Source organism: Poecilia mexicana, unplaced genomic scaffold (genome assembly GCF_051168715.1).
Source record: "Poecilia mexicana isolate PSO_F unplaced genomic scaffold, ASM5116871v1 scaffold_19, whole genome shotgun sequence".
Taxonomy (NCBI): domain Eukaryota; kingdom Metazoa; phylum Chordata; class Actinopteri; order Cyprinodontiformes; family Poeciliidae; genus Poecilia; species Poecilia mexicana.
In genome coordinates this window covers 1,091,350-1,116,889 of record NW_028263388.1, presented here as the reverse complement: position 1 = coordinate 1,116,889, position 25,540 = coordinate 1,091,350, and the positions used below count along the sequence as shown (strand labels likewise).

At 41.9% G+C, this 25,540-nt stretch overlaps 1 protein-coding gene across 3 annotated transcripts in view; it reads left to right on the top strand.

The window, feature by feature from the left end:
• snx29 (sorting nexin 29) overlaps positions 1-25,540 on the top strand; it is a 127,392-nt gene that overhangs the window by 29,367 nt on the left and 72,485 nt on the right. For all 3 annotated transcript variants that reach the window (XM_088016540.1, XM_088016539.1, XM_088016541.1), the window contains exon 14: positions 5,877-5,962. In XM_088016540.1, the coding sequence (XP_087872666.1) occupies positions 5,877-5,962 (86 nt within the window). The remainder of the gene's footprint in view (positions 1-5,876; positions 5,963-25,540) is intronic.

Below are 25,540 nucleotides of genomic sequence, written 5' to 3'. Positions count from 1 at the left end.
TGGCGACCTGTCCAGGGTGACCCGCCTCTCGTCTGGAACATTAGCTGGAGAGGCACCAGCAAACCAGCAAAAAATCAGCTGCTCTGCTGGAAACAAAAACAAAATATGTACTTTATTTAACCTCCTCTAAATTTATATGTTTCTGCTTTTCTGACGCTGTGAGCCTGAAACTGAAGTCAGATTCTTTGAGAACTAAAACTGAATTTGATTTTGCTTTTCATAGCATTAATTGCTAAATTGTTGACTTTAGATTGGAATATCTTTGAGTTGAGGTCATTTATCTCTGCAGGTTTTGTAAGGAGAGCTGCCTGAAGGATTTGGTTTAACGTTGAGCCTGTGCAGGCGTTGATGTGCTGAGTCGAGCTGAAAGCTTCATCCAGTTAGTTTTCTCTCACCAACCTTGTCAGGATGGAAGGAAGCAGATAAAAATTATTTATTTTTTTCTTGCTTAAGCTTGATTTACAGCTCGGTGAACTGCTCTAACATTGCTGGAAGTTGCAGGAAATGAGATATATTTTATTTCATTTGGTTGCATCACTGTTGCTGCTGCTTGTGATGACAATCTGCACAACCAAGAACAATAATCCCCTCTGGATTTAGATTTCCATCTCATTTAGAGCTAAAAATGCAGCTTGAAAGTAAAATGAGGCGCTTCAACTTAAATTAGAACCAGAATATCCAGTTATTGATGTTTGTTACAGTTTTATCAGTTTGCAGGAGGTTGATCTGCAGATTTGGAGAGGATTGAGCTGCAGAGATGCATCGTTGTTTTTCTGAGTCAACCGTTGCTTTGTACCTGCAACCTGGCGCTAAAGCTGCGGTTCTGACCGGGCCAGAAGTATTCAGACCCGATGCAGCCGCTGCTGCAGTTCTGGTGGTTCTGCAGGAATGTTTGTGATTATTAAAGCATCATCCACATTTCCTGGGAAACTCTGAAAATAAACCGATTTTTACTCCATCGTCTCACTGACTGCAACGTTTAGTGGAGCTGCCAGCGATTGCTTTGGGAAATTTAATTTACTATTAAAGGCCAGTTATTATTGGAAACCATAATGTGATTTATCAGCATCAGTTCATATTACTGTGTTTATAATTTACAAAACTGGAAAGAGACAAAGCTTTGAATTTCACAACCCAAAAATAACCAGAGCAAGAAAACAAACTTCAGTCATCATGAGCAGAAAATCTCAGTAACCTTGAATTATTACTATTATTATTACTATTATTATTATTAGTATTATTATTATTATTACTATTATTATTATTAGTATTATTATTATTATTACTATTATTATTACTATTACTATTATTACTATTACTATTATTATTATTAGTATTATTATTATTATTATTATTATTAGTATTATTACTATTATTATTATTATTATTATTATTACTATTTTATTACTATTATTATTACTATTATTATTATTACTATCATTATTATTACTATTATTATTATTATTACTATTATTATTATTATTACTATTATGAAAGGGTCCTTCAGAGGATCTCATTGTCTGCACAGAAACTGTTTCTGATGACTAGAAGCCGGTTTCAGGTTTCGTTAAAATGATTGATCCTTTATTGATCCTGAAGGGAAACTAAATGTTTTTGTATCATTTAATTACAGAGTTACTGTAGATGATGATGACTGTGGGCAGGAAGGATCTCCTGTAGCAGTCTGTATTACAACGTGTTTGAAGAAGCCTCTGACTGTTTCTCTACGCTTTATGAATTGGATGGTCATAGTTGCTCATAATTTTATTAATTTTGTTTGTTTCTCCAGTTGTTCAGCTAAATACCGACGTATTTATTTTCCTCAACCAGCTCCACTTCTTCTCCCATGATGGAGATCAGGTTTGACCTTTGACCCATTTTAGGGTCGGAAACAATTTATCATTCAAAAAACAATTTTTCTATTAAAACAATGTAGAGATTCTGATTAAATTATGACAGAAAAAGAGTTAGATCAGTTTGTATTTAAAATCAGTTTGTGGATAAAATTCTATAATTTAAATGACCAGTGTTAGCTTAGCTGCCCAGCTTTTCCTTTAAATAAAAAACATAAAAATATTATTAAGAATACATAGCCAACATACAGATTTAATCATATTTTCAAATGTATTCATCCTGTGGAACAAAGTGGGGAAAAATAACAAAAACAACACATTTAATTGTAAACATTTAGTTTTTTTATTTACCATTAATAACTGAAATTTATCATGACAACAAAAAACCTAAATTCTATTAAGAAATTTTCTTGGTAAATGATAAAAGTTACGATAATTGCCCAACATCGGGTTGTTCAGGGACAGCAGAACCTAAACGAACTCGTTTCCTCTGGTCTGTTAAACATTCAGAGCTGCACCCAATAAACTGAAATGGTGTTTAAATATTTATTTATTTGAGTTTTTTCTGGGCCGTTTGGCTGTAAATTGGCCTCTGGAGCGTCGTTCTGCCTCTACCGGCTGCTCACCTGAACAACGGCGGTTCAGCCAGTTTATTGCAAATGAAGACGACTTGTGAGCGCAGAGAATCCTGCAGAGATGCAGGGAAATAAAGACAAACGCAGTAATTACTGTGGCTACGCTAGCTGCTGCCTTCCTCCTGGGACCTTGTTCTCTGTAATATTTGCCTCCTTCAAACCTTTTGCTAACCTTTACACCCTGAGCTTTCAGACTAAACATTTATCTGCTGAACACACACACCGCTTCCCGCTCTGCAGTTTCTGTATTTCTGCTTCTGAGGGACGAGTTTCCCTTCAGTTCATGATCCGATCCTCACCGATTGGGTTGCAAATCATTCCACTCGATTAATCGTCAGAATAGCCAATTAATCAATAACTAAAATAATCATTACTTGCAGCCCTGCAGTGCAGACGTGAAATCCCTGATTTTAAAGGTGAGCGATCCCGTTTTGTTTTTATTTTCTGTTTGCAAACAAAAACACAATGTGAAATCAAACCGCACCAAACGGATGAAATCAGTTTTTTGTCTGAACCAAAGTCGTTCCTGGTGTGAATTCACCCTGGAGATCAGCGTCGGGGACCGCACTGGCAGATTATCATAACTAGTATTTTTTAATCAATATTAAGGAATTATTGACTTTCTGACAAGTTACTGATAAGTTAGTTTCGTCTTATTTCAAGTGAACTGAGATCCAGACCAGAATACTTGGTGATATTTTGTGTTTTGCAGTGCAGCTGTCTAGGAGAACCTCCTCAGATGTTCCTATAGAGTTGGATTTTTACGTTGGGATGTAAATAAAACTCCTGCCATCATGTCAGCTGTTTTCACCACAGATCAACTGAATCCACCGTGGATCAGGAATCAGCCCATAATTCCTGGGTTGTGATTGATATTCAGCGGAGAACTGAGGTTGACACAGCAAACCTAACGAGGTGAAAACATTTGGCTTGTTCGTCCCGGCTGCGGCTGTTTCTGTGCTGAATAATGGAGAAGCCCGGCCCATTACATCAGCTGAAAGCCTCTTTGTCGTATCAGAGCCATCAATAATTCAGTAAAATGTGTTAATTCGCCGCATCGTAACCTGAGAGAGCAACTGTATGTTCTGGATTGTTTGGTTCAGAGAAGCGTTTAGTTCTGAATAAACGATTCCCTGCTGAACAAACGGAGGAGTTCCTGGTTAAAGTAACGCTCCACTAGCAGCGTGTGTTCCTCCCTCTGGACCCAAAGCTTCCCGTCGCAGCAGAGACGATGCAGCAGCTTGAACCGAACCTCTGATGGTTCGGTTCATGATTGGATGAAATCCTCTGGACAGATTTCATCCAATCATGATGCTGCAAACGAACTTTATAACAGTTGCACTAAACATGTTTCATATCATAAGAAGAGTCTTACAATTATTCCCAATCAGCTGATGTATTTATTTTTTATTCCTTGTGATCTTCCAGTCCATTGTGCAGCAACATGTGGGGGAAGGGCACGTTTCTACTTTCAACTTCTTTAAAGTTGCATATGATTCACCATGGCAACCATTCAGCTGCTAAACGCCTGGGTGGACCTAGCCCCGCCTTCGAGGCGCAGCTCCTCCCCCACTCAGATCCTTCAGACTAGCCAGCAGCAATTAGCAAACAGCTGCTGAGCTCCTCATTGGAGCTGCTGCTCAGAGCGATGCTTGTAAAAACGTTAAAGGGTTAATAGAGGAGCCATGTTGGGATGACTTCCTGGAGGCGGAGCTTCAGGAAGAGCAGGAGCTTTTAAAGAGATAGAGGCCCAATTTCAAGACATTAAATCAGAAAGTCAAATTTATTTTAAGTCATATTTGATGTGTTTAACATTTTATAACTAATGTTATAAAATATAACTGTGCCTGGAAAACATGCTACTGCCCCTTTAAGAAGACTCATCCCATCCAAATTAACCGACACGATGATATTACATAATCATTAAAATGAAAACCTTTGACTAGGCTCTTGAAGGTCACGTTTCCTTAAGGAGACATTTAATTAAACCTCCTGTGTTTGAGATGTAGCGCTCTCTGGTGGCGTTTGATGTTTTGAGATTATTCTCTTAATTTTCAAAAAAAAAAAAAATTATTTGGAATATACACCCATAAAACACTTAATACTATCCCTTTAAACGAACATGATGTACTGTAATATTTACTGTAAGGCTGATGAATGCTCCACTATTAGCAGATGATGGATGAATCGTACTGGGACCCAACTGTGGTAATCAGTGGTTTACTGCATTACTACTGGAAAAACTAGACAGAACTATTTTCCTTTTGTTTTATTATGTAGCTCAACAATTTCCTGACATTTTCAGTCATTTTTGACATAAAGCTAAATCATTTTATGGCAGCTGAAGGTAACGGTTACTGTAAAGCACATAACACTGCCCCTTTAATGGAGCGATGATTGATTTTAAAGGTCCAGCAGCTAAAATAACCTGAACACTGGACCGGATCGGTAGAATCAGAGTGTGTGTGTGTGTGTGTGTGTGTGTGTGTGTGTGTGTGTGTGTGTGTGTGTGTGTGTGTGTGTGTGTGTGTGTGTGTGTTGTGGTGTCAGTAAAAACACACAGTAATGGTTTCCGGCCCGGGAAGCGCCTGGGCCGCCGCCGTTCTGATAACGGTTCTCTGAGAGCTCGTCATGCTGGACTCGCCGGCTTCCTGCCAGCCGCCGCTTCTCCTTTTGTTGGCGGTGAAAAGAGTTTGATAAGCAGGGCAGCCGAGTCCGGCCGCGCCGCGCCGGGGGGTGGAGCCAGACAGAGGCGGTTAAATTTAACCGGCGGCGCCACAAAGCCGCTCCGCCGCTGTGATTGATTCGATGGCGCTATGAGACGACCGCCGTCTCCGTGTCCTGCTCCCACATTTACATTTCACCTCAGATAATCAGGACTTCAGAGCCACCGGCCGTTTCCTGGGCTTCACCTGCTGCTGCTTGGAAAACATAAAACTCTGAACAACTTTCAGCACTTTATTTATTCCCAGCACACAGAGACGCTTTTCCGCCTGTGGATTGTTCACCAAATATTCAGCAAAGAAAGTTAAAAAAAATCAACATTCATCAAGCAGAACCTGATGAATAAAAGACATTTACCTCAGCAGAAACAGAACTTTTCTTTTCACCATGACAAAGTCAGCTGGACGGTAAATCTGGGGTGATTAACACCGGAGCTGGAAAACATTTTGAATATCCCCCCAAAAAAAAAGAAATATGAAGTGTCTGTAAACAAAACTGTCCTTCAAAAGCAGGTCTAGTTGCTGCTTCTACCATAGAAATGAACTCGTTTGAACGGCTTTGTCTCAAACTGGAAACCTAATTCAGTCCGTTTGGGGAAAAGATGAGGGGTTTTAAACGTTGCATTTTGTTTACAGCTTTCTGAGACTTTTCTGTGTTTCTTCAGGGAGAACGAAGTCCTGAAGGTCCAGCTGAAGAAGTATGTCGGCGCCGTTCAGATGCTCAAGAGAGAAGGGAGCCAAGGCAATGACGGTAAGACGCTTTCTTCTACTCCTTTCTCCACGTCTCCTCGACCAGAAATCGGATGTTTGGTCCGGTTCGCTTCCAGAAAATCCCACAGATAAACGCAGAATAAATGAACTTTCAACTCATCAGTTCAGTCACAGGATTTTCAGTAATCCGTTTGTGAAGCTACACTGTCAAAAATGAATATTTAGTTTGAAGCTAAATATTTACCTCGGAGCAAAACATTTGGTTAAAATGTTAATTCACTTTCTGATAACCAGAAGTGGACTACCAAAGTAAAAGCCTGGTCTTCCAAACCTCTTCAACTCCTGCTTTAAATCGCTGAACATTTGGCTAGCTCAGCGCTAACTAAGCTAACTATTTAGCTAGCTCAGTGCTAACTAAGCTAATTATTTTGCTAGCTCAGTTCTAAGTAAGCTAACTATTTAGCTAACTAAGTTAACTATTTAGCTAGCTCAGCGCTAACTAAGCTAATTATTTAGCTAGCTCAGTGCTAAGTAAGCTAACTATTTGGCTAGCTCAGCGCTAACTACTTAGCTATGTGAGGTAAATATTTAGTTTGGAGATATTTACCTGTTCAGCTAAATATTTAGCTGTACAGGTAAATATGTAGCTAAATAACTCCAATCAAAATGTTTAGCTAGCTCATAGCTAATTACTTAGTTTTAAACATTTAGCTTACTAATTAATTATTTTTCTTGAAACTTTGACATTTAAAAATGAATAAATTACTTGGTGAAAATGCGACTGTCTTCCCTCTTTCGGCCAAACATCTGAAGTTATTTCTGCGCAGCAGTGATTCCTCTCAGCCTGACGGCCGTCGGCCTTGAAGTGCTGCTGAGATTCGACTTTGACTTTGTGTTTGCGTTGCCGGGGGACAGAAGCGCTGCTCCGTGTGAAGAGCAGTAAGATAAGCCGCTGCTTTTAAAGGGGGGAAATAAAACGAACACGGCAGATTACAACGGGACACATAATAGTTAATTGCATTTTGGGGGAGCGAAGGGAGAGCGGTTATCGCTGTCGCTTCGAGGGTTTATGTGTTTGTGAGCTGCTTTTTTTGTCTGTTTTTGTGAAACCGCAGTAATGAGCTCTGCAGACCTTTGTCATGTTAATGTGTTTTTTATGTCTATAAATCCTTCTATTATTGCACAGCAATATCAGCTGCCTACAAATTTCCAAAAGAAATATTGGCTTTGGTCACTTGTGTTGTTTTTCACCTGGTTAATGGAGTTTCTGTCGGAGGGAAATGGTTCAGGCTGGAAAACTTTGGAAATATTTTTATAAACATTAAAGAAACGGTTCTGGATTTTTGATTTGGTCTCTTCGGGTTTTTATTCAGGATCAGTCGGTTCTCTGAAGGGAACCAACCTTTCTGTCCAGCCCCAATGAAGTCCAGTAAAGATGTTTTCTTTGGGTTTAAATTATAGATATTTTGGTAAATTTTCTTCTCTACTGTCAGTCTGTGTTTCACACAGGAAGGTTATTGATGGTGCACCACCTCCAGCCTCCATTTCCTGTGTAAATAGTCAACTTCTCTGCAAAAATAGAAAAGAAAAAGTAAATCCTAATGTCAGCGTCCACATTTCTAATGAAGCTCCTGAAACTGGAAAAAGATGAACTCTGCTCCAAGAACCTGAAGAAAAGATTAAAAACTACAAATATATTTATTGTCCAGCTCATACGGCTGTTTATTCAATAATTTAGCAGCAGAAATGGGTTTTAAATTGAAATGTTGCTCATTTTGTCAATAGGTTTTGATTAAAAAAACGATTCTAACTTTTTAATCAGTTCCCACCAGTAATAAAATGAATTTTAATCCAATTAATCAATCAATCAATCAATCAAATTTTATTTGTTTAGCACATTTCAGCAGCAAGGCATTTCAAAGTGCTTTACATAATTACAATAAAAACATCCAGGCATCTTTATATTAAAAACCTCAGTTAAAAAACACAAAATCTTTTTTTTTGTCTAGTTTCTGGTGCAACTACCTCAGTTCAACTTTAAAAGGAAAAAAATGAACTTACAGGGAAGTTTTCAGCAAGATAAAGGATTTTAAGTTATCAATCCTCTAATATTGATAGAAAATATTCTAGGGCTGTTGTAAACGAATATTTTAGTAATCGAGTAATCTATCGATTATTCTTACGATTAATCGAGTAATCGGATAAAAAAATTATGAAATGAAATATTGGTAAATCTGGCATAATACCGGTGTTACTATCAGATATCAATATCAGTCCAATTTTTCATATTTGAGCATCCCTAACAGTTGCTTTTCTGTAGTTTAGAAAACTAACCTGTAACAATAATAGCTCACTTTCTAAGTTAACCAGAAGAAAAGTTATAGAAAAATCTGAAATTATATTGAATTTAATAACAAAGAGGCAGGCTCACAAATATGCTTATAAAAAATGTCTACAATCCAGCTTTTAGTTTATGTATTCATCTTCAGTGAGTTTAATAGATTAATTAAACTCACCTTGCCACCTAACCTGTCACGCTTTGGGTTTGAAAATACGGGAAATGCCGCCTGGAGTGGGAGGAGAGGGCGAATGAACGAACATGGGGTGGAGGGGAGGAAATAGACCAGCGGACTGACGAACCGTTAGACCGGGGGACGAACACGGGGGGAAGCAATACGGGATATTTACGACACCTTCACTGGTCACACTCAGAAACTCATCTACCAGCCATGTACGATGCGCTCCGCCACCCGTTTCTTCAGGCCGGGATATGAAATGTATTGTGCGGTTCGTCGGTAAAGCTACATTTACACGGTAAGCATCAGCTACTCAGCCGCCCGCCCTGTTCAGGCTATCCGCTCACCTCAGCGCTCTTCCCGCCGTTCGCTTTCAACCAGCAGCCCCGGAGGAGAAATGCTGCCGTACTCCAGGCATTCCCCCAGTCATTTTAAGGATGCTTATTGGTTCCCCAAAAACGATAAAAAGTCGGGCATTATCATCAATCAATAAAATCCCCACGGGCCAATCTTGAAGATTGGACTTTATGCCGCTGAGACTTAGCTTTTGTCAACAACTCAGAGGCGGAAGTGAGAGCTCCGCGCAACGCAAATGAAGTCCCGGCCGGAACACGGTGCGCTAACTAATAAAACATAAATTAACGAAGCTGCGAGGCAGGTAAATTTTCCTCGAGGAATTTTAGTAATCGAGGTACTCGAATCATTCGAGGAATCGTTTCAGCCCTAAAATATTCTCACTATAACAAGACATGTTTTCATGTTATAAGTTAAATAATCAGTTAAGTTTAATGTTTTATCAATATTAAGGAATTATGGGCATAAAACAAACAAAAAGTAACTTGTAAGTTAGTTTAGTTGTATTTCTGGTGAACTAAGATATTTACACTAAAAACTAAACATATACGCTCCGTAGTATTTAATGTTTCTGCAGCGCAGAACCAGAACCTCCTGTGTGTCCCGTTGGACCCGGGTCGGTTTGGTGAGGATCAGGAGCGATCGGACTGGCACCAGTAAAAATCAGGAAACCAGTGGGACCTGTGTGGATCTGTGGTTTGGTCTGGTTTTCCTCTGTCGTAACGTCTCTCAGCGGCGTCTCAGTGATTCCTGCCTCCGTCTTCTCCTGCTAATGATGGGCCTCTGTCCATCATGCTTTGATGCTGACTGCCACGCTGACTGTGTGTGTGTGTGTGTGTGTGTGTGTGTGTGTGTGTGTGTGTGTGTGTGTGTGTGTGTGTGTGTGTGTGTGTGTGTGTGTGTGTGTGTGTGTGTGTGTGTGTGTGTGTGTGTGTGTGTGAGCAGACATCATGCAGAGCGATGTTTTCCTCGGTGCTGCCCTGCGATCGGTGCGCTGAGGAGCGCTGGAGCGATCGCATCTGCAGCGCCGTCAGAACCGCTGAGACGGCTCTCTGCTCCCTTCGCTCCCAGAACGGACATAATTACTGTTTCTGTGTGAGAGGAAGTCTCTGCGTCTCTCTGCTCTTACAGCAGCTGGTTTGTTGATTGTAACTGATATTCCTGTTTGAACGTCTGCGTGTGAGCTTCACGCGTCGAGATTTCATGACGTCTTCATTCGCTGCTCTGTGACTTCAAGCATTTTTATTTTGGCACAATGTTTAGAAAATCAATCAGGTTTATTTTTGTGGCTCATTTGAGAAACTGAGTGCTTTACATCATAAAAACACTGAACTATAGAAACAGCAAACAGAAAAAGCAGTAAACGTCGTATTTTCATCAGAATGTTGATCAAAGTTTCATTAATGGTTCAAAATCGGCTGTAATCAGGATTTTAGTCTGGATTTTAAGGAGCTCAGAGTTTTGGCTGTTTTTCAGTTTGCTGGAAGTTTGTTCCAGATCTGTGGTGCATAGAAGCTGAAAGCTGCTTATCCATGTTTGGTTCTGGTTCTGGATACAGAGCAGAACCAGAACTAACGGGTCGATCCAGCAGCAGATCTTTAATCCGTTCAGCGATTTATAAATGAGCAGCAGTTTAAAGTCTCTGAGAGAAGGAATGTAGAACCGGGTGGTTTTAGTCAGACCAGCAGCAGCAGCATTCTGGACCAGCTGCAGCTGAAATTCTCTGCTGTGTTCGGAGAGAAGAGCTGCTGCTGCGTGGAAACATGGCTTCCCTGTTGCTAATGCCCTCCAAAGGAAAGCTGTTTGTCTCCACGGTGATGGTGTTTCAAAGCCGCGGTGCCGTAGCTGCATGGTGGCGTGTCACCGCGGTGGTGTCCGATGGCGGCTCCTCTGGGAGTCGCTTCCTAACAGGAAACGCCAGATCTCGGCAGATTGCTCTGCTCAGAATCGGCTGCAGCACTCCAGATGAGACGGAGCAAAATGGACCTAGCCCCGCCTCCAGCCGCAGCTCCTCCCCCACTCTGCTCCTCCAGACTAGCCAGCAGCAATTAGCAACCAGCTGAGCTCATCATAGGAGCTGCTGCTCAGAGCAGCGCTGGTAAAAACGTTAAAGGGTTAAAGAGGAGCCATGTTGGGACGACTTCCTGGAGGCGGAGCTTCAGGAAGGGGAGGAGCTTTTAAATCAGGTCATATTTAATATTTTTAGTATCTTTATAACAACTGAAAGCAACATAGTTATTTGATTATGCCATAAAATGGAACTATGTGCCTAGAAAACACAGAACAGTGTTAAAGTTGTTGTTTTGTTTTGGTTGTTTTATGAGACTCTGCATGGAAATTAGCATTTTTCTTAATCTGTCATATTTATGGCAATGTATTTTCTAGAGATGTGCCGATCAGGTTTTTTCCTCCCGATACCGATCACATAATTATTTATTTTTTTTTTTTTATCATAAACCCTACTGGTTACATTATGTGGAAAAAGGAACCATGAATTCACCTTAATTTAGACAAAAACTTGTTTTTAATAACTTTTTCCAAGAAAACTAAACCAAACAGGCATTGTGCAAATTGTACTGGTATCAATAATACTATCTTTAACAGACTGATAACATATGAAGGCTCTGAAGAGGCTAAATAATGCAAAGAGCCAAAATAAAACCTCTCAACATTGCCAAGAAGTTCAAGTATAAAACTTAACATTCAAAGGCAAAAACAGGATCCATTACAATAAACAATCCAGAGTTACTGAATGAAAACTTCCTGTTAGCATGGCGGCTAGCTGATTACTGCTAGCTCTGATTGGCTGTTTCTGACTGAGCGGAGTAATTATGCAGATCAGGGAGGAGATCAATTATTTTTTAGAGATTATCTGTCTCATGTTAGGACAGCGAAAGTTTTAATACGTGTGTAAAATGTATTTTTAAGTTAGATGCTGCAGCTTTAAGCAGGTTCGGTGTGAGAGTCACTACCAGGTGGAGCAGAAGCGAAGCTCCGTCTGTCAGATATTACTACCTGTAGCGTAGCAGCGGTTCAACAGGAGAGCAGAACCAGCGTCTTACATCGCAGCTCGAAGACTTAAATAATTTTCCAGGTTATTTGTTTAGATTTCTGACCGTCATGCTAATCCGGGTGAGTGTTTGTAGCTGTGCGCTGCTTTACCTGCTGTCTGATCCTCCGTATGTCTTTTTTACTGCAGTGAGCCTCGATGTAGCCAAACTCCGTCAAGTATCTCATTGTTTTTATGTCGTATTAGCTTCGTTGTGTTGATGCATTTTGACTGCTTCAGTTTTCCGCCGCAACACCAAACTTCCCCATTCACTCAGTGGTTATAGTTCCACATCGCTTAGGATTTGTTGCTGCGCGTTTGCGCAGTGAAGGAAGGAGGAGACCAGCTGCACAGGCAGACTGGAAATGAGATGATCGGTATCGGCAACAAGAGCCAATGATCGCCGATCACCGATTATGCACTTTTTCACGAAAATCGGCCCGATTATGATCGGTGACCGATCGATCGGCACACCTCTAGTATTTTCATAAATGTCTTTTTATTGAATAGTAGCTCGACAGGAATTAGGGCAGTGAATGACCCGGGAATCGAACCTCGGACCGCGTTAGCCTCTGAATGTGCTGCACTAGAGGCATAAATTAAATTAAGATGAAATAAAACTGCAGTTTGAAACGTTTAGTTTTCCTTCTGCGCCTCAGACTGAGCTGCTGTCGGTCCGTCACATGAAATAAAGACATTAAAGTTTCATAGTTGGAAAGTTGACGGCCTCTGAAGGCGCTAACTGTGTTTGGCCCATAAACAGCCTCCGCCCCCCGCGCGCGCCCGCCCTGTGGACAGAGTCGTATTCATCAGCAGTAAGGAGATGGATTACACGGCCATTTAAAAGCCAATAAGCTGGCTCTGTGCTGCCTCTGGCCTAATGAGTGGATGAGAGGCATTTGTCACCGCCGCCGCCCCAACAGGCCTGTAGCTTATTCATTACACACTCGGCTCTGCGGTTATTGCCGCGCTGCGCGCTCCGCCTCGCCCTCGGTCCGAACGGCGCCGGCGGCTGTCAGCTGTTCCTCAGCGCCGCTCTGCTGTAACGGGTCAACATGGAGGAGGAACTCATCAGCGGGTTGGGAGGTTAATATGAAGCTAATGTGTGCAGGCATGTTGGCGGTTTCTGGATAAATCTGCAGACACGCACAACGACATGCTGCGCCTGGTGGCGATGCTCAGGCCCCCTAGAGGCGGCTTGGGGGAGCTGCAGCCGGCCTAAATTAAAAATGAGCGAAGCCGTTGTGACGGTCCGAAGTTATTTACATCTCAGAAAGTAACGAGTCCCGGTCGATGTGCACTGCAAAAACACAAAGTCTCACCAAGTACCTGGCCTAGACTCTACTGTAACTTTTCAGCAAGACACAGAAGCTTCTTTTACGTCAATTATTCCTTAATATTGATGGAAAAAGTCAGATTATTTCACATTTTTCCATGTTGCAAATAAAATAATCTGCCAGAGGAACTGGTAATCTTTCATCAATATTAATGAATTATTGACTTAAGCGGCTCCTGTTTCTTGCTGAAAGTTTGCTTGTAAGTTACTTTTGTCTTAATTGAGATATTTGCTCTATAAATGAGTTTTTACAGCGTGAATGGAGCCTAAATGACGGCAGAATCAGAAAACGAGGAGCATCGTTTGGCCGTTCAGGTCGGACTCCAACAGAACCGGCATCTTTACCGACCCAAAGGGTGTGTGTGTGTGTGTGTGTGTGTGTGTGTGTGTGTGTGTGTGTGTGTGTGTGTGTGTGTGTGTGTGTGTGTGTGTGTGTGTGTGTGTGTGTGTGTGTGTGTGTGTGTGGGGCATACGGCAATTAATTCCTCAGATTCTGTTTACTCACCTGGCAGCAGAGAGGCGACATCACCTATTGTTTGCTACAGGTGGGAGCAGGTGGTCGCTGTGTGTGTGTGTGTGTGTTTCTGAACAGTGCGTCCAGGTGGTCGCTGTGTGTGTGTGTGTGTGTGTGTGTGTTTCTGAACAGTGCGTCCAGGTGGGCGCCGCGGGGCTGTGACGGAGCTCATCACCTGGACGGGCCGGTGTTAATGAACATTTTAATGGCTCCGTTCGGCTCCAGAACCTGCTGGGAGCCGCGGCGTTTTCACCACATGATGCTGGAAAACAACACAGATTTTAACTTTTTATTCACCACATTTAAAATCCAACATTTAAAATCCAACATTTAAAATCCAACATTTAAAATCCAACATTTAAAATCCAACATTTAAAATCCAACATTTAAAATCCAACATTTAAAATCCAACATAAATGAGATTTCTGTCCAGTTCTTGAAAAGCTGAACTTCTAAACACATTTTTGATCTTTTCATCTTACACATTAGTTTTGTTTCATAATCTGTTAAATAAAAAGGAAAAAGATGTTCCCTGTGTTCATGAAAATATATTTTTTTCTTCATATAAGAGGCCGATAGATTCTGGAAAAAATTATAAGCAGGATTATTATCACCTGTATTAAAATCAGGAACATTTAAAGAAAGACACATTTTCTGTTCTGCTGGAAAATAACAGAAACACAGATATTAAATAAAAGAAACAAGATATAATTTTTTTGTAAATATGCTATATAAATGTATACATATCTATATTTTTGTTTAAAATATATACAAGAATATATATGCATATATTTGTATATGTATATATATTTCCAAATCTAGACTGATTAATAAAAAATGATCAAATTCAGTCAGTGACATACTGGATTTAAATCTCTGGGACACAAAATAGTTCATTTAAAATAAATTATCAATAAAATATGAAAAATGAAAAAAATGTAATATTAAACTACTTGGATAATGTTCAAAGTGGAAAAATAATATAAAAATGATCAGTTTCTATCACATTAATGTGATTTCAAATATAAACAGTTTTTATATGAAGCAGCTGGTAGTTTTCTCCAGAATTTCTTCGGTTTGGACTTTTGGGTTAATGGCAGCAGAGCAGGAGAAACAGGAAGTGATGTCATCCTGAAATCTGCTGCAGCGTCGGCTGGTTTCCATCCAAACAGCAGAACCTCCCGAAGGCTCTGAGCCGAGCCGGACCCGAGCCGGGACTGACTGCAGGCGGAGCGGGAAGGATGGAGGGATGGATGGATGAAAAGAGGGATGGATGAATAGAGGGATGGATGGAGGGATGGATGGAGGGATGAAAAGATGGATGGAGGGGTGAAAAGAGGGATGGAGGGATGGATGAATAGAGGGATGGATGGAGGGATGGATGGAGGGATGAAAAGAGGGATGGATGGATGAAAAGAGGGATAGATGGATGAAAAGAGTAATAGAGGGATGGATGGAGGGATGGATGGATGGATGAAAAGAGGGATGGATGTAGGGATGAAAAGAGGGATGGATGGATGAAAAGAGGGATAGATGGATGAAAAGAGGGATGGATGAAAAGAGTAATAGAGGGATGGATGGAGGGATGGATGGAGGGATGAAAAGAGGGATGGATGGATGAAAAGAGGGATAGATGGATGAAAAGAGGGATGGAGGAGGCTGGAAGCCTCCAGCTGTTTCCTCTGCAGCTCTTTTCGTCTCGGGTTGTTTCTGGATTCCTGCGCCTGCAGGCCGACCGTGTGCTCTGCTGCTCTCAGATTTAAGATTATTAATATGTGAGTTTCAGTCAATATTATAAGAAAATCATCCTAAAACCACATAAACCTCTGATGGAGTTGATGCAGATCCTATCTGGACCCGGCTGGTTCCGGTTCCTGCAGGACTTTACGGCCCGCTCTCTCCTCTGGTTCAGGACGGTCGAGGTTTTCAGGTCTTTTCTTTGACGACGTGATGAAGCGGTGAGCCACAAACGTCCAGCTGGCTCTTTAAAGTGCAGAATTTGTCTGTAAATTCGCTTAATTTATTTCAACAAATAAATTAAGTCAAATTTAAATTTGTCCGTTTAATTTAAAGCTGCAGTAACTTTTCTAAATGTTTTCTATCATATTTAAATGTTTGACGGTTTATGAGACGGATAATCGAGCTCCTCTGCTTTCTCTCGGTGCCAACTAGAAACAACCAATCAGAGCCAGGAGGCGGGGCTTAGCGCTGTCAGTCACCGCTCCCCCTTTTCTCTGCTACGTTGCAGCTAGCATAGCCTGTCATGAATGCTAAGGATAGTTAGCATAGCCACCGATCACAGCAGATAAACAGTTTTCCTGTAATAAGTTGTTTTTCTGCCATTAGTACATTTAGCAGCGAGTACATGAGTTGATTGACAGCACGAAGCCCCGCCTCCTGGTTCTGATTGGTTGCTTTTGGTCGTTAGCCGTTCATCCTTCAGGCGGGAGATGGAGCAGATAGATATTTTCGCAGATTTTCTGTCACAACATGGAGACATATTTAATAAATAGTTAAAAATGTTTTCCTTTATGAAAGTTAAAAACAGCAGTTTAACGCCTGACGCCTCTCAGAATCCACGCCGAGGATCTTACAGCCTTCGTGTGAAATTTAGGGAGGTGTTTATTAAAACCAGCTGATTAGTTTCCTGCCACAGCGACACACTGAGCTGATAATGAAACGGTTTGGAGCATCTGCTGATCCGCTCCGCTGCAGCACAAAATCTGAAACAAACGCAACCGAGGAGCCGCAGCACCCAGAGATTATCCTCAGGTGAAAAAGTTCTCAGTAACTGATCAAATTATCAATCATTTAATATTTAAAAATTACAGACGGAGCATAAAATTAAGTGGAAATTTTGGCATTTTAAAGGGCAAAATGACAGTAATTTATACAAACAGCAAAAATCAGTTTCCTTCAATAACAAACTAACACAACTAACAGTGTGTGGCTGGTGACTGAGTAAATGTAACTAGTTCCTACCCGGCTCTGCACTGCAGCTGACTTTATTACAGAGCAAAGAAACTGAAATGAGATTAAATATATTCAGCGTTTTGCTGACGGCGTTTGTGTTTATCTGGGAAATTTAGATTTCAAACATTAGAGCGTCGCTGTAAAGCATGAAAAATACGATAAAAACTCAAAGTACGAGACGATTAACATTAGAAATCCATTTATTTAAGCCCTGATTTCTCACAAAATGTTTGTTTTGTTGTGAGAATCTAAAATGAAAATGCAGTGTTGGAGTTGGCCGGCAAGTAAAACCTGAACATTAAAAGTAAAACCTGGGTCCAGAGGGGAGGAACTCATCACAGAGAGAAACGAGGAATTAACAGGAGGATCTGACAACGAACCAAAGGAGCGATGAGTATTCATCCTGAGGAGGGCGACTGGTGGCAGCACGTTTATTTCTACTGTAAAATATTCAGCTGTTTTCAGCTCTATAGACCTGAAACTGAACATGGAAAGAAGATAAAATACTTTAAATTCACATGTTGTATCTCTATAAACCTGGTTTTATGTTTTAAAAAAGATGATTTCAGGTGTTTGTTTCAAAAACTGAGACGCTGTTTGGATAGTTGGAGAAATAAATCCTACATTTCAAGCTGATGGTCTGTTTTTGTCCCGTCCAGAGCCGTTTCCCTGGTGAACATTGATGTTTGATTACTGGCTCTGCAAAGGTCAGCAGCACAGTGCCCTGGCGGGTCCGAGCGGCCCGACCCAGAAGGAGCCCAGATGTGAACCTGCTGCTGCAGTTTCAGGAAGCGCCGCGTTGTGCAGAACAGTTTCTCTCAGCATCTGCTCTGACTGATGCGTCTCGCCTTGATTAGGAGCTTTATTTTCCTTTCTGGGCCACTGCTGGGATTTGGATATGAATATTTAGAGGCTTACTCAGATAACTATCCACGCTTGTTTGGAGGCTTTTCATTGGAAACCCAGCAGGGTCTTCGAGTTGCAGAGAGAGAGCCACCAGCAAACCTGCAAATCTCTATCTGCTCATCGCCGCCTGCAAATCTCTCTCCGCTCACACCAACCGAGCCGTGCGCGCGCGTGTGTGTGTGTGTCTGTGTGTGTGTGTGTTGGTTATGTGCTGAGGTAAGAGTAGCTCTCCGAACACCGTAATCCTCCTTGTATGCTAAAGGCAGCTTGTGTCTCGGTGAAAGGCCTGCAGGTTTAAAGGTGAGAAGGAGAATCTGCTTCCTGAGAAGTTGAGATGTGGATGTTAGTGTAAAAGTCCAGAGCGCAGCAGGAGCAGAGCAGCAGCCTCCTGCTAAGGAGCCCACATGGTAACTGGAGTTTCTGGACGGTGCATCAACCCGGACATCATCACGATAACCAATAATATTGTTGTTTTGAGACCATTTTCCAGTAACATGATGGTAATAATGGTATCATAATGTAAAAACACATAAACCTTAAATTCGAATGAACATTTTAAATATCCAAAGTAAATAAACAAAGCAAAGATGAAACGAGTCATGAAGTCTCTGCTGGCTGAGACCAAAAGACCAGACTGAAGATTTTTATCATCCAGTTTTGGTAGAAAGAGAAAAACAATAAATCATGTAAGTGGAAGTTATTGAGCTGGTTTTAATGTGATTATCTGATTTATTGCTTATTGCGTCAGGCCTGTGTGATTTATCTTCTTTCTACCAGAAACTGGATGATAAAGTCTTCAGTGTTTTGGTCTCAGCTGAACTGAATCTGTTTCTATGTCAGCGTTTTTCTTTCTGACCTATTTGCTCATTTCTGTCACATTTTGGTTATTATCCTCATTCTTTAGGCCAGTCCATGTTTCCTCTTTGCCTCCTTTTTAAATCTACTTTGAATCTGAGTAAATGTTTTATAACTCAGATCTGGGTCGTCCATTTTCTCTGCTGCGATCATCTAAACGTTTAATCAAGCGGATTTCTGCATCTGGTTTCAGTCTTACACACAGAATCTGACGTTTCAGTCGGCGTCTTTCTGCTGCAGCATCAGAGGCGTATGAACGTGACGGAGGAGGAGATGATCGCAGCGGAGCCTCTTACTCTGCTTCATCTGTTGGCCAAACACTGCAGCAGCAGATAAGCCGGGTCTCTGAGGGCCCGCTCGTGATTCCTCCTCATTCCTGCTGCTTCCTGTGGGAGCAGACGAGGCTCTGAGCGCCACGCCGCCGTCCGGCATACTGATGACGCCGCGATGCAGCGGCTTGTTATCGGTTACAGTCAGAGCATGAATCACCAGAAACCAGGCGATTTACATGCATCTGAGCAGGTTAACAGACGATGGACTCATGATTCCTGCTTTTGGCTGGAAAATGAAGGAAACATGTTCAGCCCCTAACGCTCCACATCACTTCTGATTTTTAACTGCAGAGGAATAATATGACCGGCTGTGTTCGATTTAGATTTCTCTTATTAATTACATGGGCTCCAAAGGAGGCTAACATTTTACTGTGATTTATTTAAAATCTTGAGTTTGAACTTTTTTCCTGGTTTCTGGTGCAGCTGGTGACGCACAAACCAAACATTTAAATCTGTAGAAAAGCAGTTTGCTCTGATCCGAACCACCTAAAATACAGATTAAAAACAATTTACATTCTTTTAGAGAAAATGTTGCTTATTTTGTCAATTTATGTTTTTGATTAAGATACGATCAAGTCCCACCACTGAAAAGTCGCCGTTAAAAACAGACGTGCGCTCCAGGTCAAAGGTCACCGTGAGTCATGAATGTTTAGAAACTGCAGCTCCGATTCATCCTGGATTAAAATCAGAAGCAGGAGATTAAATGATGTCTTTCAGAGAATCCACTTTTTCTTTTTTAGTTTCTCTGAATTTTGCAGCGCTGCCAACAACAGAAATAAATAAATTAAAATGTTTTCCTGCGAAGATCTTTTGTATTTTGGATGAAAAGTGTTTTTCTTTGCAGCTCAGCGGGATTGAAATGTTGCGGGGAGAGTCTGCCTTCGCTCCCGTTTCCTCCATGTCTGGCCTTCCTGTCCCCTGACGTGCTGCTCGTCCCGATCTGCTGTTTCTAAATGAATAATCCAAAGACGGGGAGGTTTGATTGGCCGATACGGCGGCTGCTGGGACTGATCTGTAGCAATGAAGACTGACAACAATGGAGGAAGAAGTACTGCTCAGTTTTACGGTTTTTTCATCCTCCGCTGTGTGAAAAGCTTCTGAACGTCATCGTTCTGAACATCAATGAATACGGAGAAGAAGCTGCTGACTGTTTGCTGAAGGTTCAGCGTCTAACGATGACCTGGTGTTTGTTTAACATGGGTCAGTCAGGTGACCTGATAATGTTCTGCTAGCAGCTAGCGGCTAGCCGCAGGACTCCTCCGCTGGCAGCTGGAGCGATTTGCAGTTCCCTGCAGACCTTTGGCTCTGGGCGGTTCTGGTGGTTCTGAGCGGATCAGATGTTTGGGTCAGGCAGGTTCTGATGGTGAGGAGCAGGTGGCACTGATTAAACTTGGGCTCCAGTGATTAGCTCGTCTGGAGCAGAGGGTGACGCTCTCATCTCCTAATTGACCCTGATGTTGATTAAATAACATATGCAGAAAGTTGTTGAACTCCTAGAGTTGCTTGTTCCTGCTGTTGCTGCATGATTGGATTCAGAATGTGTTGCATTAGCATCCGGCGCCATTAGCATCCGGCACCATTAGCATCCGGCACCATTAGCATCCGGCACCATTAGCATCCGACTGGATAAATATTCAGGAGTTTATCACATTAAGTCAAATTAACTCCACAAACTTCAGAAGGTTTTATATGATAAACAACACAGAGTTTTGTTTGGAAGGGGGAAGGAAGATGAACTGAACTTTCCGATCTTTGCTCCTATTGGACAGAATTGACCAGGGGGCGGGACAAAGCACAGACCCAGGAAGTAAACAAACCTGGAGATCCCTCCTGCTGAATTTCTGCTGAACTTAAACTGGAGTAGAAGTTTAAATGTCCTGATCGGCTCGTCTGATGCTGGTTTTGATTGTCGGATCGGTGTTGGAAAATTCTGCCGGTTCTGACCCACAACCTGCTGGCAGCTTCAGTCCAATCAGAACCTGTAGCAGCGTTAGCAACACTGTAGGCTCATCGTTACCATGACGCCTGGCTACGGTGGCTCATGAGGTCCAAAGAGACGTTTGTTTCCTGTAGTTGGTTCAGATCGAAACTGGTCTGGATTCACACCAGAACCAGACCGGGAAGTGGTTCTGGTCTGGTTGTTTGGACCACACCAGAGTTTTCACACATGAAGGAGCGGTCCAGATCAACGACCAGTTCTGGTCCGGACTCATCCGGCCGGATGAGTCCGGTTTGAATCCAGCGTGAAACGTCAGATTAATAATCTCCAGATTAAATCCAGATTCCTCGTTGTCTCAGATGATCTAAAGTTCATCAGCAGATAAAATATTCCTTTAATATTTAGTTATAGTTTAATCTTGTTTAAGTTTGTAGATTTAATCAAAGCTTTTTTACCTTCATGTGAAACAGAAATCCGTTTCTGCTCGGTTCTGAACGGACTGCTCCTCAACGCCAGTGAGTTTTACCCGTAGATGGCAGTGTGTCCATGGCTCTGCAGTGTGTGTGTGTGTGTGTGTGTGTGTGTGTGTGTGCGTGTGTGTGTGTGTGTGTGTGTGTGCGTGTGCCAGCTGGTCATGATGTGAGGAGAGGCAGAGCGGCACTGACAGCGCTCTGTAATGTGGATTTACTGTAATGGCCTACAAGGAAATGAGATGTAGACGTTAAATAGTTTGGAAAGACATCTTGCTCCGCTCTGCCGCGGTTCGGCCCGGCACCACTCAGATCAGCAGAAGCTAACGTCCAATCCGCTCCTTCATCAGGATGTGGGGCGAGGCGGCCGGTGCTAACGAGCTCCATCCTGTCACCTGGTTCCCATCCCACCTCCTCTCTTCTGTCTTTAAGCCGGCGCTGCAGCGGCCCGCCTCCCCATTTCTCCCCTAGGCTCCAGAGGAGCGGCGCTCTGTCCTCCTGCTCATCCATAATGGAGGAGGACCAAGAGGAGGCAGAGCGCCGTTTTAGGGTTTAATAGAGAGATGTCTGTCTGGTGCCGACTCCCCGTCACTGTGCGACAGCAACACCTGGAGCAGCAGGATGTCCAAACTTACTGAAACAGAGAGATTATTCAAAAAATAAAACACTTGTAGAAAATAAAATCACTGAAAGGTTGAGAATATTTTACCTGCTCAACCACAAGCTGAGCATAAAATATTTTAAACAAATAACATAGTCAGACTGTTTTTGCAGAATATAAATGTATAAATCTTTGTAGATCTAAAACCTCAAAAGGCTTTTGCATGTTTTATTTGAGACAAAAGGATAAAACATGATTTAGATTTCTGTATTGGAAAACACGAGCTGCATTTAGCCAAGAGTTAAAGAGGAAAATTCACATTTCCATGTCTTTGTTCTTCCATTTGGGTCTCAACGTCTGCTACACACAAACTAAACGCTTAAAAACACCCAGTCGTTTTTTGACAATAAGGTCATGTTCTTTGGTTTCTGAAAAATTAGTAGTTTTAAAAATCTTCTGAGTGTTGCTGCACCGTCACCTAGCAACCCCTGCAGAGTTCCGCTCCGTCACCTAGCAACCCCTGCAGAGTTCCGCTCCGTCACCTAGCAACCCCTGCAGAGTTCCGCTCCGTCACCTAGCAACCCCTGCAGAGTTCCGCTCCGTCACCTAGCAACCCCTGCAGAGTTCCGCTCCGTCACCTAGCAACCCCTGCAGAGTTCCGCTCCGTCACCTAGCAACCCCTGTGAAGCCCAACCCCGTTACCTTAATGTGATGGATGGAGAAACGTGTTTCTCAAACATTTTCTCCAGCTGAAAATCTGAGAAGTGTGGCTTGCAGTTTTGTTCAACCCTCTGAATATAATCCGGTCTGGGTTTAAATGAAGCCTTACTGAGTGTGATTTAACACACGCTGTCCAGAAGATGTTCTGGGCCAAACTTTATGGTTGTAGTTTGCCATCATGTTCCACGTTTGTATAAAATCCAAATAAAATACATCAAAACAAATTTAAATTTGTTGTAAATTCCAACCAAAAGACAGAAACCTTGTTAAATGCAGCGAGCTGCAGTCTGATCGTGTCGCATTTTCTGCTCTGGTTCGTTTCTGGCCGCCTTTCCAGCTGCTGCTGAATGTTAATGTTTGGGATTCCCTGCTTTCTCATACAGAGGCAGAAAACTTTCCAGTGTTTGGTGCCTGAATAAAACATCAGCTGCACAGAGCCGTACTGTACGCTGGCAGGGCCACCCAGCCGGCGCCGCAGGCCGCTGCTGACATCACCCATCAGCGCAACCCCAATAAAAGCTGCATCATAATCTTTATTCTAACAATTAATTGGATAAAAATTGGCACATTATTTAGTTTTATTTACTGAAGGACTTCTTCCCTTTTTATACAACATTAGAGATACAAATAAATAAATAAATAATTTCCATTTTTAAATGAGAAAATTATAATTTTCTTGCCTGAAATTCAACCTTCCTTTAGTGAACATTTGATATTTTAGCAAAGGATGCTTCTCCAGCTAAAAGATTTTTCTGTCAGTAATGTGAAAAGTTCAGACTTGATTTCACATTAATACAGTCTAGGTGATTATTGATTGTACTGATTAGTCCAGTAATCAATTTTCCCATCAGTTTGATAGGAAAATGAGCTTAATAGGACATTTATCTATCACTTAACTGTAAAATATTTCTGAACAGTTCTGGGTTAGTTATTGCTATCATTGTGTTTTAACAAATGAGTTTTTATAGAGTCTGTTTACTCCAGATTAATCGATGACTAAATAAGTTGATTTCAATAATTGATTAATCACCATTAACCTGATTATGGTTTCAGCCCTAACCAGAACCAGAGCCTGGTTCTGACCCGTCTGCTCGCATTTAGTTGCGTTTGACCCGTTTTTCCGTTCTTCAGGTTCTCCATCGGCTCTGAAACAGGAAGTCTCTAAATTTCCGCTCCCTCCTCTCGTCGGTCTCCATATCATGTCTCGGCGTATAATCGTGGATTTAAATGAGCAGATTGTTATCAGCTCCTCTCTCATCTCCAGATCTTCCAGATGGAAACATCAATTCTTAATGTTCATTCTGCCATGTTGGCGCTTCCTGCCTCGGGCGTACAGAACCAGAGCAGCTCCTCGCTTCGCTCTCTTCCTAGAAGACCGGAGCCAAGCGCTCATTAAAAAGCACTGAGCCCACATCACCTTCACCACCAGACAGTGGAGTAAGAGCTTTCAGCGAACGCTCTGACTGGCAGCCTCCTTCGTCCCCGCTGCGCTTTCTGAGCTGATGGCTCTGACATTGAAAGATCCTGACTTTTATTGCCTTAAGGCCGAGATAAAGCAACGGAAATCAAACGGCTCAGTTGGAAATTAGTGCCGACACCCAAACAGATCCACCATGTTCATGCCAGTTTAGGGGATGAATACTTGGAGCTAATTTAAACCAACAACCTGCTCAGATTTACTGGAATTTATTTTTTTTTACATAAAGTTGTTTTCTATCACAACACAATAAATCTTTCAGCTTTCTGCCGTGTTCTTCTGTTTCTGCTCTCAGAAATGGGCTTTCCTGTTCATTCCCTCTCCAGCTGCTGGAGTTGAAGTAGGTCTGAGCAGCGAACCGCGGTGGACAGAGTCGCTCGACGTGCTCATTTGTTATCCTGCCTTCATGTCGGCTTCTAAATGTGCGAGCGAACTCCGGCGTTTTACACTTGTAAATGTCAAGGCTGAATGATTCCAGGCCGCATGCAGATGGATGGGCTGCATTCTCAACATTTCTCATTTAAATCTCTTGAAAGAACAAGAAAAAGGGTCACATTGTTCTGAAACTGGCGACGGTTGTTGGGAACGCTCCACATACTGACTGATCAGTAAGACGACATTTATTCAACCCTTGTGAAATATATGGATCTCCATCAATCCTTGGACAATTCCAGTGAAATGTTGTGCACTGCTTGCTGTCCACAGATGTTCTTATTTGTATGAATCCATATGGAGTGTGACGGTTAACTCTGAGTTTGATCAAAGTTCAGATGTTTGCCTTACACAAACTCTTTGTTGGTGCATCATTAAAGTCCTGTCTGCTCTATATTTAAAACGCTCATCTCAGAATATTTTGAGACATTTTGGACACAGGATAGATTATTAAGGAGTTTATCAAATTCTGTTTTCACTCCCAAAATGGGAATTCTGACTTTCATTTTCAAAAGTGGGATTTTCACATAGTTCTTCTCTCATGAAACTCTGTCTTTGCCAATATTCTGAGAATTTACGGACAAACTTTGTATTTTTCATAAATTTTCCTCTTGCTGGGTTGGACTTGGAACATGTTCATAACTGCTTGCTTTTCTAGTTTTTTTTGTTTTTCTCAAGGTAGCAGATTTATTTCCTTGTCAGTCGAATTGTTTAAGAAGTTGCATGAAAGGTGGGAAATGATTAAATCTATTTTGGTGGAGTTATTTTTAGATCTCAAACACCTGAAATCTCAGCAGTGAGTTCACGTTGCACATCTCCACACAGGAGAAAACGTAGCGGTAAAAATGTATTAGCAGCCATTAAATCTGACTGACATGAGGGATTGTTTTCAATAATCTGGCTTTAGTTCCAGATAACAGATGAACAATGAGTCGAAGCGTATTTCTATCTCCAGACGCTCCCAGCTGGGAGTCGGCTCCTAACTGGTGGCTCTGTGTGATTAAGCAGGATGTCGGCAGTGTTGATGCTCTTTAACAGCACAGACTATTTAACTTGGTGACCAAAAAGCCATTACATTGACTTTGTAAAATGCAGCCAATTAGCAGGAGTGCTTCGCTGCAGAGGTGAGAAAGATGTTCTCCAT